We start from the raw sequence: 20,959 nt of genomic DNA, 5'->3' as shown, positions 1-20,959 counted from the left end.
TTTTTTTTTTTAATTTTTACAGTACAGACATACTTTGAAGGTGGATTTTGTTTTGACTTTTAAGAATAAAATGTGCCTGTAACACATTATTGCTGAGATTTGAAGAATGATTACGTTCTATCTGTCCTGGAGTCTTTAATAGTCATCTTGAAATAAGTTGCTAAAGAGAACTTTGATATTTTTATGACTTCTTTGCTGAACCTAGTGACAACCTATGATTTAAAAAAATGTCTGTCATATCAACATAACTTTTTTCTACCAGTTTGATGCTACCCTACCTTAAAAAGTTCTGACTCCAGGCCAGTACAAAGCACTGAACCAGTGACCGACAGATGAGAGTATGATTGTTTTGGCTGGTCCTCTACAACAATGGCAGTCTCTGTTTACATTTAAGATGTAAGATATTAGGCTGCTGAAGACCCAGTCAACTAACTTTTGCAGTACTCAGCAGTACTTAAACATTTTGGCTTTGATTCTTCTTATATAGACCTTGTATTTGCATGCTTTCCATTTTATTCTGAGACAGAAGAATTTTGCAGGTCTTGCAGCAGTGATATAGTTACATGTGATGAGGCTCAGGTCTGCAGCTGAAGTGGATTGCTTGGTCTCAGGTGCTGGGAAGGGTTCACGCTTATCAGGACTGATAGTTCTTGATCCTGCCTGAATTTCAGGTTTGTAGTACTTCCCTTAGCCCTTTCATGTCCAGTAAGCTCCTTCATAAATATATATTTGATTTGTAAATGTTATAATTTTCTCACTGATTAATCAGAACTCAGTATTTGTTGCTTATAAAGGTATTCTTTGCAAATATATATGCAACAATTTGTAAAAGATGTAATTTTAAAATATAACTGGAGGTCAAGCACCATTTCAAAGAATGAACTAACTCTTTACCTAGCAGCTGTGCTGTAGAAGAGACTGCAAAAACCTTTTGCAATGGCTTAGAGTTTTGAAGACGGGGGAGGAAAAGGTTTCTTGGTAGAGTCATGTAACACACTGTCCTCTGTGAAGCACAAATTAGTATGGTATGACTTATACTGTATTATTCATAAACTAACTGTTCTGAAATCTGCTTGACAAAATTCCTGTGGTTAAGCTGAAAGTATTCTATTGTCTCTGGCTTTCCTGAGCTGAGTGAAAGCATCAGAAAGGATAATTTTAACACTGATTGTGCCATTGTAACATGATCTGTTCCTCTGCAAACATTAACAAGAAGTGCTGTAATTGTTGAAACAGGCACCTGTGGAGATCAGTATATCTAGAGGAGTGAAAATACTTTCCATTTTTCTTTAACACTTTTTATATAAAGATTATGTGGCAGTCTTTGCTTAAGGCTCCCTCAAGGAAAGAAATTTGTGCTGACATTAGGTTGCTATCAGAAATCAAGTAATTTGTTCTTTTCTCCTTTGAATCATATCTGGATATTTCTTAGCCCTACACAACATTGATGCATGGAAATATAATTGGTCATTTCTGTTTAGAAAATATTTTTTAAAAATTCAAATGTTAAAATCTTTTGGTTTTTTTAATATTTTAAATTCCTTGCCAAAGTGATGTTTGTTTCAGATACTCTTCTTTGTATTTTTTTAATTGTATTTAAAATTAACCCAAAGTTTTATTAATAAATATTGAAAGATGGGGAAGTAATCTGAAATCTCACCATTTCCAAATGAAGAAATTAATTCCCCGATACTTTTTATTTGTTATAGAATTGGTTTAGGCAGCTGTACTTTGATAAATGCCACTTTTAATTAACCTCTTTGCAAATTATGATTCTCACTTACACAATTAGTGGAAGAAGAGCTCTCTGTTTTTGACCTTTAGGGTACCTCATTGTGTAAAAGGAAAGGAGGATTTTAAATGGGTGCAGTGAAGAAACTGACAAAACCTTTGAATGTGAAAAATAAATACAGGTTTTACAAAACAACTAAGTTCGTTCTGAGTCATGCTGTTAGTGCAACTACATATGCTATTTTAAGTAACTCTGAAAGGAGCCTCTGTGAGCATTGGCATGAGTAGCGCCATGTCATATGTGTTCTCCCATAGAGGGGCATTTTTTCAAATCACTAATTCAGTCTGCAATATCTGCCAGTTCAAAGATCCAAATGTTCACCTCTGAGAAACTATCTTCATTTTTAAAATCTTTATTTCTGATTCATAAAATGCACATTGTTACAAAAATGAAAACAACTAATCACCTCTTTCTGTTTCCCTCCTTTTAAAGATCATATGGGTTAGTACCTATGTGTTTACAATATGTTTTGCTGCTAACGTGGGACTGTTGTATGGTGTTGTCTGCACTACAGTAACCATGATTTTCCGCTTTCCCAGGTGAGAAACAATTTATTGAAATGTTCTAGTAGCACATCATTATGTCTTCTTTCTGGTGCCGCATTGCTTCACAGTCAGGATAGACATACGGTATACTAAATTTAACAATGAAACCAGTTTTTTAGTTGCAGAAAATATAGTATACTACAATTCAAAAGAAGTCAAACGTGTATTTACTGTAGGCTAAGGATCTCCAAGACATTTCATACTATGGTATTATTTTGTGATTTCTCTTAGTATTATACATCTGTATGATTCATTAGGTAAAGGTAGCATAGGATCAACAGGAAGATCAATAAAATTATTTTTTTCCATTAGATACTTGTTTGCTCCTTAAGGAGAAACTGTATCTGGCAAGTCTTAATAACTAGGCACCTTTGTAAACTCCTAGGAACTATGTTGCACAGGAGTTGATCGTTGACATTTGCACTTCTAATATTTATTGATGAAACATAACTGCACAACTATTCTAACACCTAATAAAAAATATACGTTCTATGTATGAATTAGAAAAGTGAAGACAAAGAAACAAGCAAACAGAAATTCATATGTTCTTTTGCATGCATTACAGTTGCTGCTTTGGATCATGAGTAAAGGAAAATATCAGCTAATGTTCATGATCATTTTGTGCTACACAATTAATCCATAGCTCACCAGTACTAGAAATGACTTGCTGCTTGCAGGCACTTGTTTGCACGAACGTTGAAATTAAGCACAATACAGACAGCTCGATTTAATGCTTGTTAAAGTTAATAGCTCTGTTCTCATAGGGTAAGTTGCAGAACTACCATGAAAATAGCTCAAAATTGCACAGCAATTACAAATTATAGAAGAATGGTTTCTGTTAAAATCAATCAGTACATTTGTGGTAACCTTCTTCTACTCAGCCAACTAAACTTTTGATAAATTCTGATGGTAAAGGAAAAGGCAAGTTTTCACATTGTTTACGTCTGAGGTTCTCCAACAGCAGAAAGGGAGGGATATCTGACACAAAAGACTGTGGTCCTTTGTTGCCTAGTCTACCAGAGACCTCAGTCTGAACGTGCACTAATTAAAGTAAATAAGATTGTTCCCAGTGTTTTCTGTTCTCTTCAGTCAGGTTGCACATGATTGTCCCTGCAATCTAAAGGCACTGAACAGCTAATAGACCTAAAATCTGTACTGTGCTGATGAGGTTAGCAGGAGAACATGTAGTAAGCCATGGGTAAAAGTGTCAGCAAAAGCGAAGCAAGAAAAATACCATAGATGATTTATTGTGAAGTTTCTGCTCAGATGCCAGGGTATTGGACATAGTACATTATATACCAGAATGTATTAAAACCAGCAGCAGCTACAGCTTGATTTATGCAAACGGGAGAGAACAGCTGACTTTTGCAAGCCTCATTTAGCCGACCCCAGTACCTGCAAATACTCCTTGCACATTGACGCATCTAGTAAATGTTTGTATTCTGGTATTATTTCCATTACCTGCTTTAGGCACAGAGCTGTTGATAGCTGGTTTTGTAGTCTTCTTGTTCTGCACAAGGGATGTATTGAAGCACAAGGTCCTACACTGAGCTGCCTTGTCAAGGCAACGTCCTCTTTTCACTGGCTGTGTAAGGAGCACGGGGTACTGGCTTTTCCAGTTAGGTCCCTCACTTTGGTAACTAGAGTGCAATGTTTAAATGACAAATAAAATGTCCTTAGTTTTCATGGCCCATAGCTCTCTGTTATCTTTTCTTTTTTTTTTTTCTTTTCCTTCCAATATGATTTTGCAGGTAAAAAAATATTAATTATACCTTTCTAATTTTGAAGCCGTGGATTATGTTTTAGCTACCTTGACTTAAGAATAGCTCTCTGGCCAGCTACAAAACAGAAATTTAAAATTAAGATTTTATTTACCATAAATTTCCATTATTCATATCTTCAAAGTGATATATTGCAACTTTAAAATGTGCCTTTTACTCTTCAGCTGGATCATTATCACACACAAAAAAAAAAAAAAAAAAGCTATGTATGCTTGAAAATATGTATGGATTCATTGCCACAACTTTATAAAGTTCTATGCTGTAGTTTTGGGATGTGTCTCTTGCTGCTTCTGTTCCAGACTGCTAACAATTTGCCTTACAGAATTTCTCTGTGTATTGATTACAGAGCAAAGACACTGAACTTGAAAAATGTGAAAGTGGAATATAAATACAAAACAGAAGATAATTGTGTAAGTTTTGTGTGTGTGTGTGTTCCACTCATTCAGATTTATGTATTTTCTCTAGTTGGTTACCAGATTGTAATCAGTGAGCCAAGGGAACATTTTTATGGTATGACCATTTGAAATCTAAAGCCAGTATGAAGTAGTAAATACAAAAGCAGTCTGGGAATCAGAAATTGGAATATTTTCCTGGTTCTGTTTTTGGTGTACAAAGTGAAGTTAGGCAAGTCCTGTTAGATCTGTCTATCTTTGTTTGTTTGTTACTTTTAAGTTAGGAATTGCTCTTTGTAAAAGTTTCTTAATCCCAAAGTCTAAGGAAGTGTCTTGGCAGCAAGGGCAGGGGCCATCAGAGCAGACAATAGCTGTCTTTATATTCTTATCAGACTTCCTCATTTCCTGAAAGTCCTTTGATATTCTCATCATCTGCAGTCTCTTTTCTGACCCCTTTTCTGCCACCAGCCCCTTGGGATCGGACTGTCCCAGAGGATACTGTGTGTGGCTGGGGAAGGAGGGACAGCAGCATGAAGTTGTCACAGACTGCTCCACACATCTCGCCACTGTACCCAAACAAGGGTACCCTCATGTGAAAAATGAATGGAACAATCTCTCCCAAAGACGGTGCTTTTAAAATGTGGTTTCTTACAAACTTAAACCTACCAGTCAGAGATTTTAAATTATTTTGGTTATTTTCATTGCAATTATCATTGAAGTTTCTTGTGGTCATGCCTATGGTAAGAAAAGAGGGGTAATGACCCAGAGAGGTGAACTCCCTCCTCTGAAATAAAATGGTAGGTCAGCAGCCAAGAGAGAAGTAGAACCATGTGTCTTTTCAGTGCAGAGCTCCATCATTAGGACATTGTGCCTTCTCCACCGTAGCAGTTTCAACTATGTCCTCTTTCCTAATGCTTATGAAGGGTCTTACATATCAGTAAGCAACATGCTTAGCAGTTATTATCTCACCATTAAGAAACTGTCCTCTAAAGAACTTATTTTTTCTGACAAATGTTTTCCATAAGATCTATCTGGGGTTCAAAATCTAAACTTGGCTCAGAGGCATTTACTGTTTTGGCATGTTGAACAATGATGGAATGTGAAAGGTATATGAGGATGGGAAGGACTCTGAAATGTGAATTAAAAACACTGTTGTTGAGGTTGGCCCAGATGTCAATTATTAAATCACTTCTCATTCTTAAGAAAAATGTTGGAGTAACTTTGTCAGAGATGGGTTACCAAAATTTGATATGCACACTTTTTTTCATATAAGTTCATAAAATACTTTGTACAAATCCCATCCAAATGTATGTCTTTTTTTTTTTTTTTTTTTTTTTTTTCAGCTAACTGCTCCCCTGGTTTTTTATCTTAATCATTAAGATTAATGCAAGTAACCAAGTAATAACACATTAGTGTCTGCAGGCAGTGGGGAAAATAACATCTTGTTAACAAAGCAAATTGCTCAAGAGCTTGTTACACAAAACAAAGAAGGAAAATATTTTCAAGCTTTAGAAAAATGCCTTTAATTGAATTTAGAGTCACTGAGCTGCAGCAGGCATTTAGAGTAATTTTTAATGTATGAATATTTGACTGATCCCAGTTTCTCTGGTAAATAACAACTTAGACATAAACAACAGGACTTTTAAACATGAAAATATGCAAGCTTAATGATCTACTCTGCCATTAAGGTCTGTGGATTTATAGGGGTTATTTCATCAATAAGAGAAAAGACAATTTAATGTGGAAAAAATCAAGAGGGTATTTAGAAGCTTATGTGAAACACATTGCATCACAGGCATTCACTGAGCTGAACTCTTACCCAAGCCCAGACAATGCTGTGCAGAGTGCATGGGGCAATTGCCAGTATCCTTCTAAGTGGCAGCGGGGATAGGTCACCTGAGATAATTTTCTTTCCTAGTAAGGACATGACAAAGTCTATTTTTCTCATAACACTTCTTATTAAGAAAGGAGCTAGAACCAAGCCAGAGCCAGAAATAACTTAGCCAAATTTGGTACAGTTGTCCTTGCCCATCTTGGACAAAAGATTGTGTCTAAGTCTGCCATCTGCTTGATTTAGTCTCATAATTTAAGCCTTTCCAGTTTTCCACCTCGTATTTTTGGAAGCTTATTAGCTTCTTGATCATACAGGCTTTGACCTTTGCACATTAGTCTTCCTTTTTCTTAGTTTTCATCTTCCATTTTGCCAGTTCTGCTATGCCACCAAGATGCTCCCTTGTATCCGCACTGAGCTGTGTATAACACTGTTTTTATGGGAATCTGTGGGATGTTGGAGTATTTCTCCATTCAAACATATATTGCCCTCCATTTTTCCCTTACTTTAGAGCTTTCTTTCATATAATCTTAGCTCTTTTAATTGCCAGTTAGGCTTTGCCACTTGATTGACCAAAGTATGTTGGTGATGTGATATTTACCACAATCACATTTATAGGTAAATTGCACAAAGTCCCTATACATAGTCTGAGGTTCATTGCCTCAGTTTTGGATGTTTGAAATGTTTCCTTTGTGGTGGTGTCCAAGACATCATCTGGTTCCCAGAAGTCTGAAGAACTCTACAATAAGGGGGTATCTTGTGTGGCTTGTGGTGAAGTTTTCCATTCCTGTTTTGCTTGAAGGTCTGTTGTGTAAACTGCATATCTTCAATGCAATCCCACACATTTTGAAACTACTTTAAAAAATAGTCTGTGTCAGCTTCACTTACTTGTATTTGAGTGTGACCCTGTTACATGACTTTTGTTAGGAAGAAGAGTGGCTTTTTGACCTGTATTCTCTTGCAAATTCTTGGGTTTTGCTTCCTGATACCCATTGCCACAAACAGGAGAGCTGATACATAAATCAGATATTTTATTTAAGTAGTAAATGGATATTTTCTGTATCCAGACCCCTTTTTGCACTTAGTGATAGCATACTTTATTGCATATAGCACTTTTGTGGACTGAAATCCTTTTGGAGAACTTCCTGGAACCAGATCTGCTGATGTGCCCTCACAGCCTGCTGCTGACCTGCTGTGGTGTTGTCAGCTGCAGTGTATGCCCATTACAATCAGCAGAATGGTGTCTTTCATCCTGCTCTCATTCTTCAAAAGTGAGCAAAGTTTTTTGTGAGACTGTTGAAGCTGGTGATAGGCGGTACCATTTTTTGCATGTGAAATCACCTAGTGGGAATCATTGCTGTGCAATGCGGTAGTGCGATCAAGGACCCATTTTTCCCATTTTCCACCTGGAAGAAGAATATTCTGAACTTCTACATGTAACCTAGAGATAGCCAGCTTCCATAAAAGATATGCCTGAAAGGAAAAATAATCCTATTATGTTTTTGGCAACTGGCATTTATGAACAGTGTTGTTGTGACTATTTAAGATTCTCTAGTTGCATGCATGCTGGTCAGGTAGAGAAAGAAGAAAATGCTACTGAAAATATTAGTAACTTTTACAGGCCACACATGATCCTGCTTATTCCTGTTTACAGCAATAGATGTGTAAAAGCTTAATACAGTTATTTATTGGAATATACATAAAGAACTTTATAAGTAGATGTAATATCTTTTACTAGATCAAGTAGTACAACTGGAAAAAGTAAGACTGCAACAACCGACAGACTTTTCCTCAAGTCTGAAATAGAAGCAACAGAAATCAAAGCAACTGTGGTCCACATTGAATTTCATCTGTCTCAGACCTAATTTGCCTGAGGAAAAGAGAGGCATCTTTCACAACCTGTGGAAAATTGAGAGCTTAGTAGAATTACCTTAATTCTACCTACCTACAAAACCAGTATTTCAGCTGAGATTGTGATTGTTGATATCCAATATATTTATATATAAATATGTGGTGGTTTGACCCTGACTGTATGCCAGGTGCCCACCAAAGCCAACACTCTATCACTCCCCTCCTCCAACAGACAGGGGAGAAAAAACATAACAAAAGGCTTGTGAGTCAAGATACGAACCAGGAGATCACAATTACCATCAGGGGCAAAACAGACTTGACTTGGGGAAATTAGTTTAATTTATTACCACTCAAATCAGAGCAGGGTAATGAGAACGAAAAACCAAATTGTAAAAACACCTTCCCCCCACCACTTCCTTCTTCCCAGGCTCAGCTTCAGTCCCAGTTCCTCTGCCTCTTCCCTGTGCTGAGTGGCATAGGTGGACAGGGAATGGGGGTTGCAGTCAGTTCATCACATGTTGTTTCTGCTGCTCCTTCCTCCTCACACTCTTCGCCTGCTTCAGCGTGGGGTCCCACCCACTGGAGACAGTTCTCCATGAACTTCTCCAACATGAGTCCTTCCCATGGGCTGCAGTTCTTCACAAACTGCTCCAGTGGGGTGGGTCCCTTCCATGGGGTGCTGTCCTTCAGGAACATGGCTTGTAAAGGTGCTTTATAAGTCCACCTTGAAAGAAATAGTCCTTTTCTTGTGGGAAAGGTTCTCTTCTGGAACCTGGGGGTTTCTGACCTCTATCTGATGCCCTTCAGAAATTGTTCTGCTTTGCAATGTCCATGTTATCAGCTACACAGTTTCATTGAAGGTACCTGGTGAACTGGTTGAAACTAATTCAAGGAAGTGCAGAGATGGGACTTGGGTCAGCTGATCGTTCTCTTGTAGATTATTTATTGTGTTGGTTGTAGATATGTCCTGGCAAAGTTTGAAATGTGTCACTCAAGCTTGGTCTGGAACCACTAAGTATTTCCATGGAGAAATACCCCTGTTGTACCAAAGCCATCTTCAGATGACCAAGATGAGCATTTCCAGTGTCCCCCAAACCATTCACAGTGTTTGTCCCAAAACCTTATGCACTTTTTCCAGTACATGTGTTTGTGTGATAGAAAATCTTCCCTGTCTGCAAACCTTGTCTTGCCTACGTTTGGGGATCATACCAACTGAAACAGTGCTACTATTATTTGCCAGATAATAGGTCTTAGTATTATGCATCATAGTGAATATGATTTTTCTTTCATGTTATCTTGAATTAAGGGTATTTTCCTTATAGGTTACTTATATTTCCTTTTTTACTTCAGTTATGTGTGAAGACTGATCAAGATAGTTATCTGTTAAATCATTTTCACAATCCAAAGCTCCTTCTAGGTTGTTATACAGAAATTTTCAGGATTTTTAAAGAAATTAGTTTGGTTTTTAGTCTCCAAACCCAAGATAATCTTTTCAGCATTATGTTTACTTCATTCCACAGGAATCATTAAAACAGGTAAAGATAGTTTCAGTCAACAACCCGTTAGTCTTTCTGAATGCCAGGAAATTTCATGCTGACCTGACAAAGATAATCCAAAAGGATAGCACCAGCAGCCAGGCATGTGAAGATGTAAACAAGGTAAGATGTGCTATATGCTTCAGTAATCATCATGACAATGTTGAAGATCATGATTGCTTTCTTTGCATTTCTTAGAGACTGCAATGAGATACTGAAAGAGATAAAAAAAGGTAATATTGCAAATGATTAATTTAGAATAAAGTTAATCCTTATCTTAATCAGATTCAATATGGATTATTTTCTTATTATTGCTTGAAAAGACTCTCTCTACTATTTCTGTATATGATCTTGTAAGAGACATTAAAGCACTGTCCCAAAACTCTAAAAATTTCTGGCAGAACGCACATAACCTCAGCTAATACAAAGCTGTGATTTTAAAAAGACAATGATGAGCTACAAATCTACTTGAACAGAATGTGTTGGTTTTTTTTCCCTGGAAATAAGTCCATAAGAGAGACACTTCATTTCTGTTTCTAACTATAAATAATTCCAGGAGACTTAGAAAGAAGGTACAGACTGGCTAAAGTTTTTCTCAAAGGTAGTTTTTCATTTTCTGCACTGATTGCATTGGAAAAATTAACAGTATACAAATAACATATAACTTGATTTTAGAGAAAATCTTTGTAAGTATAGTATTTTTTGAGTTTATCTGTACATAACTACTGTGACTTCCTACAACATTCCCTAAAAGGGGGAAAAGTGTTATTTATCAACCATTTTGATTAACATATTCCAATACCATACAATGCTTACTGTAGGCAATTTCATGCAGTTTGGTAAATTGGGCTACAAAATTCAGAGCTATTTCTTAGATAGGTTGTTAAGACAGTGTTCAGCAATGTGGGTCTACCACCTCTGCTGTCTCTTGCCAAAGAGTTGTGCTACCCCAACCTACTTTGATGGGTGACTTCTCGTTGTTCAGAAATTCAGCTCAGAAATTGTGCTGCTTTTTTCCTTGATTCTACTAGGCCAACTGATTTGGATTAGCATGATAACAAACCCCCAAACAGAGGAAAATTACTGAGGATTTGCATGGAATTAATTTATGACTTAATAAGTGTAATAATTTAATAAGTTAATGTATAAGTACTTAGGAAGAAAATTTTTATGCTTTGTCTCTTTTGTAAGGTTCTTGGCAGTAAAGCTGCCTGAAATACTGTGCATAAATATTTTTTTTATGGAATAAGAGTCTTTCTGTAGCACCTAATGGAAGTGAAAAAATTGCATTTTGCATTTTGGTTTTGTGCTGTATTTCTGGTTTTAACATATATTTCTCCTGCGAAATTAACAGTCATATTGAAATCATAAAAACATTTATCCAGGTAAAAGTAATTCCTTAATAAATTTACTTGTCAAAGTGGTTTCACTGAAATATTAGCATAGCAGATGAGAATGCAGCAAGAAGAAAAATGAATCAGAAGATACTCTTATAAAATCACTGTCTAGAATTTATCTTTTCAAGAACGTCTTTCCCACTTTTGACCACTTCTTAACCAACCCCTGCTTGCCCAAAAGCATCATGTTCATTATATGCTTTCTAGTGGATCCAAACATGACAATAGTTTGAGACACCTAAAAAGAAAAGCAAAATACCAGTTTGGTATGACTTTAGAATACTGACATACATACCAGCGAATATTACATATCCAATAGGCTGTTGCGTAGAACATGATTTTGGAGAAAAGGAATTAACTTTGATATTGAGAAACAGAATTCCTATGGATTGCATTGATTTTTTCTGGTTACTTTGCATTGGACTAGTTTTCCTTGGTACGTTAATAGTTTGTTGCTTTTATTTCAGTGTGAGCAGAACACATTGCTCTGTTCATTTTCCAATGGAAGTTGTCATGGTGAGTTAATTATCTATTAATGATATTAAAACCAAGACAGATGTAAGTGTGCAAAATGGCTCTATACTTTTCTATTTATTTCTAGGTGAACTTAAGTTGTCTGGAAACTAATATTTTCAGTTAGATGAAACATTCAATGAAGCATGAGTGATAAACAGTGTTAAACTTTGTTAACCTTGGCCTAACAGGTTCTATTTTTTTTCTGGTTTTGAATGACTTTTGAAGATTTCAAAAGCAGGAAGCCCATGACAATACCTTTTCTGCAGGAGTCCCTACTTACTTCACAGGAACCACTGTGTGTGTACTGAGACAGGTACACAGTGGTGGGAATCACTTCCCACTTTACTGCCTGGGTTGTCTTCAGACGAAGGCCTAAGAGGCTATTTTGCTAAGTTCTGGTCTTGTTTTTTTGCATTCACAGTGAGCCTTGGATATTAGTATGCAAAAGTAAAAATAGGACAAGATTACAGCTGTGTTAAATCTTTGTGACCTTTAAAGCCACTTAGGAGAAAATCTCAGAAAATGTCAATTGAATTATCAGTGACACAATGGGCACCAATATTGTACAATATATCAATAAAGTATAGAATAAAGAAAAAAACCTAAGGGTTTGCTTTCAATTAAGGATTAAGCTGGATAATTCCACTCTTCTCACACATTGAGAATATATATATATATATATAACAAACCAAAGCACATACATTCCCACAGAAGAGCTGCAGCAACCTTTTGCAGAGGATACTTTATACAGATTACTTTATTACGGATGGAATTAAACCACTGTGTTTATTTAAAACACTTATAAGCATTAAGACCACAGTAGAGAATCTGATTTGGAGGCTGTTGTCTGAATGTTTACATTTATTAACTAGTATCATGACATTTGTATGATATTACAGTGTTTAGTTTACTTGGAGGTGACAGGGTGTTTTTCTGTAACCCGTAGCAACATAATGGTAATGGCTACTGAAGAATATATACTATACTGTAAAATACTAAAAGACTGCACAGCACCCTATGTGTGAGAAGATCTTGACAGTACATATGTCAGTCTTTTTTTAGATGAACTGGTTTCTCATGTTACAGAACTGACAGACAGCACAAGACCTCCTTTCTGATAGCATAAGTCCTACCCTGAGGACTTAAATGCCCTGTTGTTCCTTGTACAAACCAGCCTATGGTGACACTTCACAGAGGCTTTAACACATCCCCCACCCCCCACCCCCCCAAACCCAGAAAGAATAAAGAAAAATTCCTATAAAGAGAAAAACAAACCGTGGAGCTTAAATTTTCAGGAAGGATGGGAGCAGGAGGGCAAAATCTTTAATCCTTAATGGCAGTCATCCTGGAAAATGCAGCAACTTACATGTTTGTCAAAATCTTTCTCCCTCTGGGGAATACCAATTTGCCATTGGTCTGTATCAGCACCAAACTAAACAGCTGCTGTTGCCCTTGGCACTGGTTCAGGGGGGGAGCAGGTCTGCCCCTACTCCCCATTTAGAAGCCAGGCAACCTCTACTGCAATGCAGGATGCCAGCTGGGTGGGAAGGTAGCAGGGGTGAGTAACAGGGAAAAAGACTATGTTCTTTTGTTTTGGAGGCAGAGGAAATGTATACAAATGATTACAGTGAGCAGCTAGGAGTTCTCTTACGTCCCTTCTGAGTTTCCATTACAGTGATGTCAAGCAGGAGATTCGCTTTAAAATTCTGTATTTTTGCTCGGTATGTATCTGTTAATGTATGTTGGACAGTACAAAGGCAGTAAATCTCTGGAGGTGTAAGTCCAAAAGGCTTTCAGACTACTGTCAGAAAGGAGTTAGCTCCATTTTAAACCTACACCATGGGGAAATACTGTCCCCTCAAGAGTTTAAAATCTTTACCTCTGTTTTCTTTACATTCAGAATTCCTTTTTTTTTTTTTTTTTTTTTGAGTTTTGTACATTATGATAACTATTATGAACATTTGTTCACAGAGAAATGTAAATAAGATGTACATTATTTTCTAGTTTTCCTTTCATGAAAGCCAGGAATCGTTTAGCTATGTGTTAGTTCAGGACACATTTGGAACAGTGCAGGCTTAGCTTACGCACAAGGTGGCCTGGGGTTGAAGTATGAGTATAAGGCCTTCACAAACCATACTAGCATCTTTTTTTCTCCAGCATCACTATGTGATATTATATTAAAAAAAATTAACCAAACAAAAAACAGCACAATAAAACCATAGGAAAATGAAACACTTCACTTTACATATTTTTCTTCATTATGGGCAGATATTAGTTAAGCCATAGACAGGTGTTTAAGCACTACAGAAATAAATGTCATATCAGAACTTAAAAGAGAGCTATATTCCCTGTGTATCCTATGTAAAATCTTCCAATCCAGCCAAGGTATTATCCTGACTCATTTAGAAAATCAAATCTAAAGAAGCAGTTCTTAAATTCTTGAAAGACTATTCCTGTCTAAAACATCTCACTAATAATATGTTCTGCCCATCATCACTCCATCTCATTGCTTTGAAGGTCCTCCATTTGTGCTTGTAAAATATGCCATATGCTTAATGATACCCCAGTACCTAATAGTAATTTTTAATTGTGATATTCTGAGTTTATTTTGTTGAACTATCATTATTCTTATACACATTTCTTGACTATTCTCCCTTTTAATTAAAGTTTTTCGTTTATCAAATGTGTAGGTGAGTCGCAGTCATGTCACACTGAGCGATGTGTTTTGATACTAGACTGCAGTGGACTGGATTTTTTTGACTACACTGGAATATCAGTGCTGCTTCAGGTATTCATAACATCAGAAAATTCTGTACATGGAAATATAATTATACATATGAGTTATTGGGGCAAGCTTCTAGTCACTCCACCTATATCAGTGGATAAACGTGTCACTCATGGAAAATATGAACACAGATTTGGTATTAAACTGCACTGTGTTTATATATAAAATTATATGAAAAATAATTCTAAAGATTTTGAGTGACATTCAGTGCAAATATAAATATCTGTATAGAATGGAGAAGTGTTTCTGAACTTTTTTTTTTGAAGTTTTAAAGATGTTTTAGGTCATATTTGACCCTGTCATGTCAGCTGAAGTGGAGCCATGTATAGATTTGCTCCTTTAAAATTTCAGCTTTTAATTCTGTGATTTTATCTGTATGTCCTGCTTTCTGCTAAGTCTAAGGTCTTAAAAATCTCCATGTTTTCTCCTGTGGGCTACATACCTAGCAAGTTGGGTTCCTCAGGCATTACAGGAGCTCCAAGAAGCTCTCAGAAGACTAAACCCAGTAATCATTGGTTACTGTGATGAATGGAGTTACATCCAGTTGGCAGCTGGTCACAAGTGCTGTCCGCTGGGGCTCAGTGCTGGGGCCAGTCCTGCTTAATACCTTTATCAGTGATCTGGATGAGGGGATCGAGTGCACCCTCAGTGAGTTGGCAGCTGACACCAAGCTGGGGAGAGTGTTGCTCTGCTGTTGGGCAGGAGGCTCTGCAGAGGGATCTGGGCAGGCTGGACCGATGGGCCGAGCCCAGTTGTAGGAGGTTCAACCAGGCTCAGTGCCGGGCCCTGCCCTTGGGTCACAGCAGCCCCAGGCAGCGCTGCAGGCTGGGGCAGAGCGGCTGGGAAGCTGCCTGGGGGAAAAGGGCCTGGGGGAGCTGGCTGACGGCCGGCTGGGCATGAGCCAGCAGTGTGCCCGGGGGGGCAAGGGGGCCCACAGCATCCTGGCCTGTATCAGAAACTGTGTGGCCAGCAGGACCAGGGCGGTGATCGTCCCCCTGCACTGGGCACTGGTGAGGCCGCCCCTCGAATCCTGGGTTCAGGTTTGGGCCCCTCGCTGCAAGAGGGACATTGAGGTGCTGGAGCGTGTCCAGAGAAGGGCAACGGAGCCGGTGAAGGGTCTGGAGCACAGGTCTTGTGAGGAGCAGCTGAGGGAGCTGGGGGTGTTTAGTCTGGAGAAAAGGAGGCTCGGGGGAGACCTTATTGCTTTACAACTACCTGAATTGCAGCGAGGGGATTGTCAGTCTCTTCACCCAAGTCACAAGTGACAGGACAAGAGGAAACGGCCTCAAGCTGCACCAGGGAAGGTTTAGATTGGGTATTAGGAAAAATTCTTCACTGAGAGGGTTGTCAAGCATTGGAACAGGCTGCCCAGGGAAGTGGTTGAGTCACCATCCCTGGCAGTATTTAAAAGATATGTAGATATGGTGCTTAGGGCCATAGTTTAATAGTGGGCTTGGCAGTCCTGGGTTAACAGTTAGACTTGATGATCCTAAAAGTCTTTTCCAACGTAAAATGATTCTATGACTGTGATTCCACATAATGAGCGATTCTATATAGTGGATGAAAAATTGTGTTCAAAAGCTTTTTCTTATGTTTCCATTGTTGTGTAGCAGGTACAGGTTTTAGTGGATATGCACAGTTGGATTCATGCAATTTTTCTAAGATAGAAGACTAGATTTGGACTTGGGTTTCAGCCCAGGCCTTTGCTTATCCTAAACATCTTCTCAGTTTACTGCAGTGATTAAGCAGTGAAGTAAGTGCTGCCTCAAAAATGTTAAATTAAAACTACATATATAGGTGGGGATATATTCAAAAAGAAAATTGGAAAAATAAGGTTAGTGGGAGTTACTCTTTACAAGATCACCCCTCAAAGTATAGGACATTCAATAAAGCATTAATTATAAAAAAATTGTGAAATGATTTCCAAAAGGTTGAAGAGAGCTCGGAACTACAAATTATGTCAAAGAAGTGTTTGACAGTTTTTTGACAGGTAAGCCTGTTGTGGGCTGTGAAGTGCACAGGTTGGGAGTGCAGCCTCTGAGTGAATGACTGGTCCAAAACTGAGTTACTCAGAGGAGGAGCACATTCAACATGTCCTTGTTGTTACACTCCTCGAAATATCATCACTACTGCTAGGGTTGGAGAGATTTTTAGACTAAGTCAGGCTTTTGGTTTATTTTTAAAAATAGAGTTTTCTCATGTGGTTCTCATTGAATCTGTTCTCTCAGCATGGTTCCACTTTACATGGATTATTTAACCGTTTTTTGAAGCAGGGACTGATTTGGATGTTCCTTATCTCCCAGGAAAAGGCCCTATGCTGGTTCTAAAGTTATTTTCACTTTTTCTTTTTTTATTTTTACTTTCTAGCTTACTGAATACTTAGTCTCTGTAAAGTTGAACATTTCACAGAATCACAAAATGGTCAAGGTTGGAAGGGACCTCTGGACTTCAACTAGTCCGACCCCCTGGTAAAGCAGGTTCTCCTAGAGCAGGTTGCACAGAATTGTGGCCAGGCGGGTTTTGAATGTCGCCAGAGAAGGAGACTCCACAACAGTTCTTTGTAAAGAAAGAATAAAGAACAACTTACTGTAGAATGTAGCATGATGGTTATGGTGCTTTTCTGATAGACTGACAAAAGTCTTAAAGTTTCTTAGATCTGATTCCTGTCTTGTGGACTGGTAGATAAGCATAAGGAGAGGAGATGGGAAAACTTGCTAATAAAGAAGATAAAGGAGAACTTGGGGAAAAAAAACCCTAAAAAATATAGTAAAAAATGCAAAATTGTCAATCAAGTTCAGATTTATTTTTCAGCAGAGCCGTATAGAGTACTTTGGGGAGCGGGGAGGAAATTGGTGTGGATTTGTGGTGTTTGCATTATAGAAGGGCTCGCTCTGGTGGCTGCTGGCAGTATAGCTTCAACAGCAGCACTCCATGCACTCTGCCTTGCTTTGAATATGTTATTTTTTTGCGTATTTTATTCTCTGTTGGTATTTTACACAGTTTTTTTGAATTTCATGTTTTCACACATATAGATTTACATGGACTGTAAAAGCAGACACATCGATGTGTTGCTAGCACACTGCAAAGGCAAGTATCAGCTTACTGCAAAATTCTTAACATAATGGTTTATCTATCCTCACTACCTTATCAGTACTCATATGTTTGTTTTATTGCAGCTTCCTTGATAAAAGCAATGCAGCATGGTGGAAATCTTGAATCTGAAAAACCTGTCTTCTTTGAATCTCTTTCTTCAGCAATTGATGCCATTCAAATTCACAGGGTGAGACTTACAGCAGGGGTAGGTGAAGTGGAGTGCTTCTTCTCCACACATGATGCTCACAGCAATTTCTTAAAGTCTGGGAAAATCTTATTTACCCAGTGTTCCGTTTAGATAGAGATTTTTTATCTGTCTATTCTCTACAACTGCTCCTCAGCATCTGGATTGCAGTTACCAAATTGTTCCTGCTAGCGCTCTCTTCCCATCACCATCTCTCCTTTAACAACAGCTTCTCAGTCTTCTAAATCCAGAGATGCTGTGTTGTGGGGCATCAGTCTGGGTGCATTCTCCACTGCAAAGTGTAATGTCATCTAGAAACACCTAATACAGCCTCTCAGGGAGGCAAACTACCTCGCACCCAGTTCTGCATTTTTGAAACTACACTCATCCCTTCCTCAGCCTGGCTTGCTTAAATCAGCTTCACACAGCACTGCACTGTTCTGACCGTGATGCTTCTGGAGCCTTAGCAAGTTTGTTTCAAGCTAATAAGTTTGTCACTATCCTGTACTGTAGTGTGCTGTGCCTGCTCACTGATGGATAAAGGGGAGAAGAGTTGCATGAGGTGGAAAAGAGAGCTAGACGGAGAAGGAAGGCTTGGCTCAGAAACTGAGGCTTGAGGCTTGAATATGCATTTGCTTGAACATGTATTTACTTGCTCAATAATTCTTGCATTCCTTGTTAAAAGGCTGTAAACCTGGGCTTTCCTCATAAACCACGTGAGCCTTTTCCATTGTAATCCCAACGTAACTGAGCATGCATTACAAGTAGTGTGCTTTCCTATGGTTTTATTTATGATTCCAAACATGGCTAGAACTTGGCTCAGAGCCTTCTCCAAGAGACATTAAAACTCATAATGGTCTGTGGTTTAGGGTGGGTTTTTTTCTTCACTTTATATTTTACTAATTGAATTAGAGTTACTTATGGACAAAATCACTTTCCATTGATTTATCTCGATAAGGTAAGTTGCACAGCTGATCCAGTGGATTGACCAGAAAAAACATGTTCTCTTCAGAGCTTTTCAACATTTTTCATTTTGTTGTTCTCAAAAAATAATTTACTGAAATGGTAACTGCAGGGCAAAAATAATGGGGATGGCTGTTGAATATTTTGTCTGGGTCTGATTAGATGAATTAGGATGATTGTTGTGTTATAAAATGTCTGCATTCTTTATAGACATTAATTAATGTTCCTATATTGTTGTAAGATATTTATGTGCTAGCATTTCCATCTTACAAAAATGGGATAGGGACAGACCAGGACAAATGTTCAAAGAGAAAAGGCGGAGTTAGAGCTCAGAAGCCCACTTTTCTAGGAACTGATCACGTGTTTCTACCAGAGCTGCTAGGCAAATCAAAACTCTGAATAGTGGTTTAGCAGATTAATCCAAAAGGCTCACTCACAGCCTCAAATTTTAAATGTAATTATGAACTGTGTATATGTGCTGCTGATACTTCTTCAGAGTATTCAAAGCATGTGCTTTGGGGTTTTTTGTGTGTTCCTTATGTTTAACACCTGAAGATAAGCTGAACAGGAGTAAAAAGGCAGAATGATTGCAATAGCAGCACCGCACAATAACTGACACAGTCTGTGTACCTCTCTGTGTCTTTTAAAGATGCTAAGGTCAATAGGAATTTTGAGTATTTCCATGACGGAAAAAAGGCAGGATGGAATGGGATGGGATGGGATGGGATAGGGTAGGGTAGGGTAGGGTAGGGTAGGGAAGGGAAGGGAAGGGAAGGGTAGGGAAGGGTAGGAGGAAGGAGTTGGAGATTTAGGGGAAGTCTTTCATTCCAATTTACATTTGAGCCTCACCCCACAGCAGGAAATAGTCTTTCACTGGCAGAAAGGCAGAGGCAAGAGGCCTTCATGGTTCCTTTTAATCTCTGCTGCTGTTTGGAAATGCAAAGGTGCTTTTATCTACATTCTCCAAGGATAATGTTTTGTAATGCTCGTGTTTATGTTGATAAATTGATGAGAAACTCATCTGTTCATCCTCATCATAATTTTTTTAATTTATTTATTAGTCTTTATAATGGTGGCATTTTCAAGCCAGCACTGCTTCATTTGCTAATTTTGCATTATATTCTAGGAAAATATTATAATATGTTTTTTTTTTCCTGTTTCTCCCCTATTTAGAATTACAGCAAGTTTAGTGAACAGAGTGAAGTGTGATGTCAACCCATTGAATATGGCTAGTTTAATCTGCTCATATTCAGAATGAACTACACCATGGTTTCTCCTTAGCTTTTTTCTCCAGGAGATCTCGTAGATGATCTTTTGTATGCCGTATGTATTTGCTACATTCACTAATAACTGATCTGCCATTCAGAGAAAAAAAAAAATCTTTCAGCTGCCATCATTTGGAGAATGTTCATGCAATTCTTCTATAGTGGTTTTATATAATATTTTTATATACGTTTAGATACAAATTATTAGAAAGCAGACACGAGGTACTGACTGCTTACCAGTGAGATATATTCTTTTAGATATCTTCTATTGTAACATTAGTTGTAATACACATCTGTATTTTTGTGTATGGAATAATGAGATGTTATGAACTCTTAAAAATAGTGTGTTATAATCAATACAGTAGATGCAGGAAGGCACAGAACAATGCATACTGTTTCTAATGGCTTTACTTACCCTTCCTTCTGTTCAAGACAGCCATTTGCAGGAACAGCATTGTATCACAGCTAACGTATGCTTCCATTTTTCATACTTGGTTTTGTATGCTTTTTAATGCCTGCCAGGGTCAGTGGGAGCACTGTATATTCAGAGAAGGTAGATGCATGTTGGCTAAGTGCACTGACTTGCCTCCCCCTCCAGTGGCTGTCATGAGTTATTATTATGGTTTGCTACATTTTCAAAGCCACAGGTATTCTTTAGCTCAGATTGAAGAGGAAAAACTGGTAATATTCTTCCAAAACTTGTTCTGCATTTCCATTCTGAGCTATGATTTGTTCGGTGTTGAAATCTTCAGCTGTGGTAGCTGAGATGATAGCGGAGAGACACATATGGTGTGTGCCACATTTCAGCCCCAATCCTGATGTGCAGTGCTATGTGGAGCACACAAATGGGGTGGAGGAATTCACAGGTTGAGTATTTGGCTTGTAACTATTGCCAGCAATCGTATCAGATTATGCTGTCATATCAGCATCATGTTATGTGGCAACATGTATGATTTTTTTCTTCTTGCCTTTGTTGCCATACATGAACACTAGCAGTAAAACATGAGTTGAGCAAAAAGCAAACAAAAA

The 20,959-nt window shown here is 37.9% G+C and overlaps 1 protein-coding gene across 1 annotated transcript in view; it reads left to right on the top strand.

Annotated features, from left to right (window-relative positions):
- Positions 1–19,874, top strand: part of SLC26A7 (solute carrier family 26 member 7) — a 69,908-nt gene extending 50,034 nt beyond the window's left edge. The window contains exons 11-18 of the mRNA XM_055799030.1: positions 2,225–2,331; positions 4,465–4,528; positions 9,713–9,850; positions 11,592–11,640; positions 14,331–14,428; positions 17,458–17,512; positions 17,602–17,705; positions 19,839–19,874. Coding sequence (XP_055655005.1) covers positions 2,225–2,331; positions 4,465–4,528; positions 9,713–9,850; positions 11,592–11,640; positions 14,331–14,428; positions 17,458–17,512; positions 17,602–17,705; positions 19,839–19,874 — 651 coding nt within the window. The remainder of the gene's footprint in view (positions 1–2,224; positions 2,332–4,464; positions 4,529–9,712; positions 9,851–11,591; positions 11,641–14,330; positions 14,429–17,457; positions 17,513–17,601; positions 17,706–19,838) is intronic.
- The last annotated feature ends 1,085 nt before the right edge of the window (positions 19,875–20,959 follow it).

The sequence above is a fragment of the Falco peregrinus genome, chromosome 3 (assembly GCF_023634155.1).
Source record: "Falco peregrinus isolate bFalPer1 chromosome 3, bFalPer1.pri, whole genome shotgun sequence".
Classification (NCBI taxonomy): domain Eukaryota; kingdom Metazoa; phylum Chordata; class Aves; order Falconiformes; family Falconidae; genus Falco; species Falco peregrinus.
This window is presented reverse-complemented; position numbering and strand designations above follow the sequence as displayed.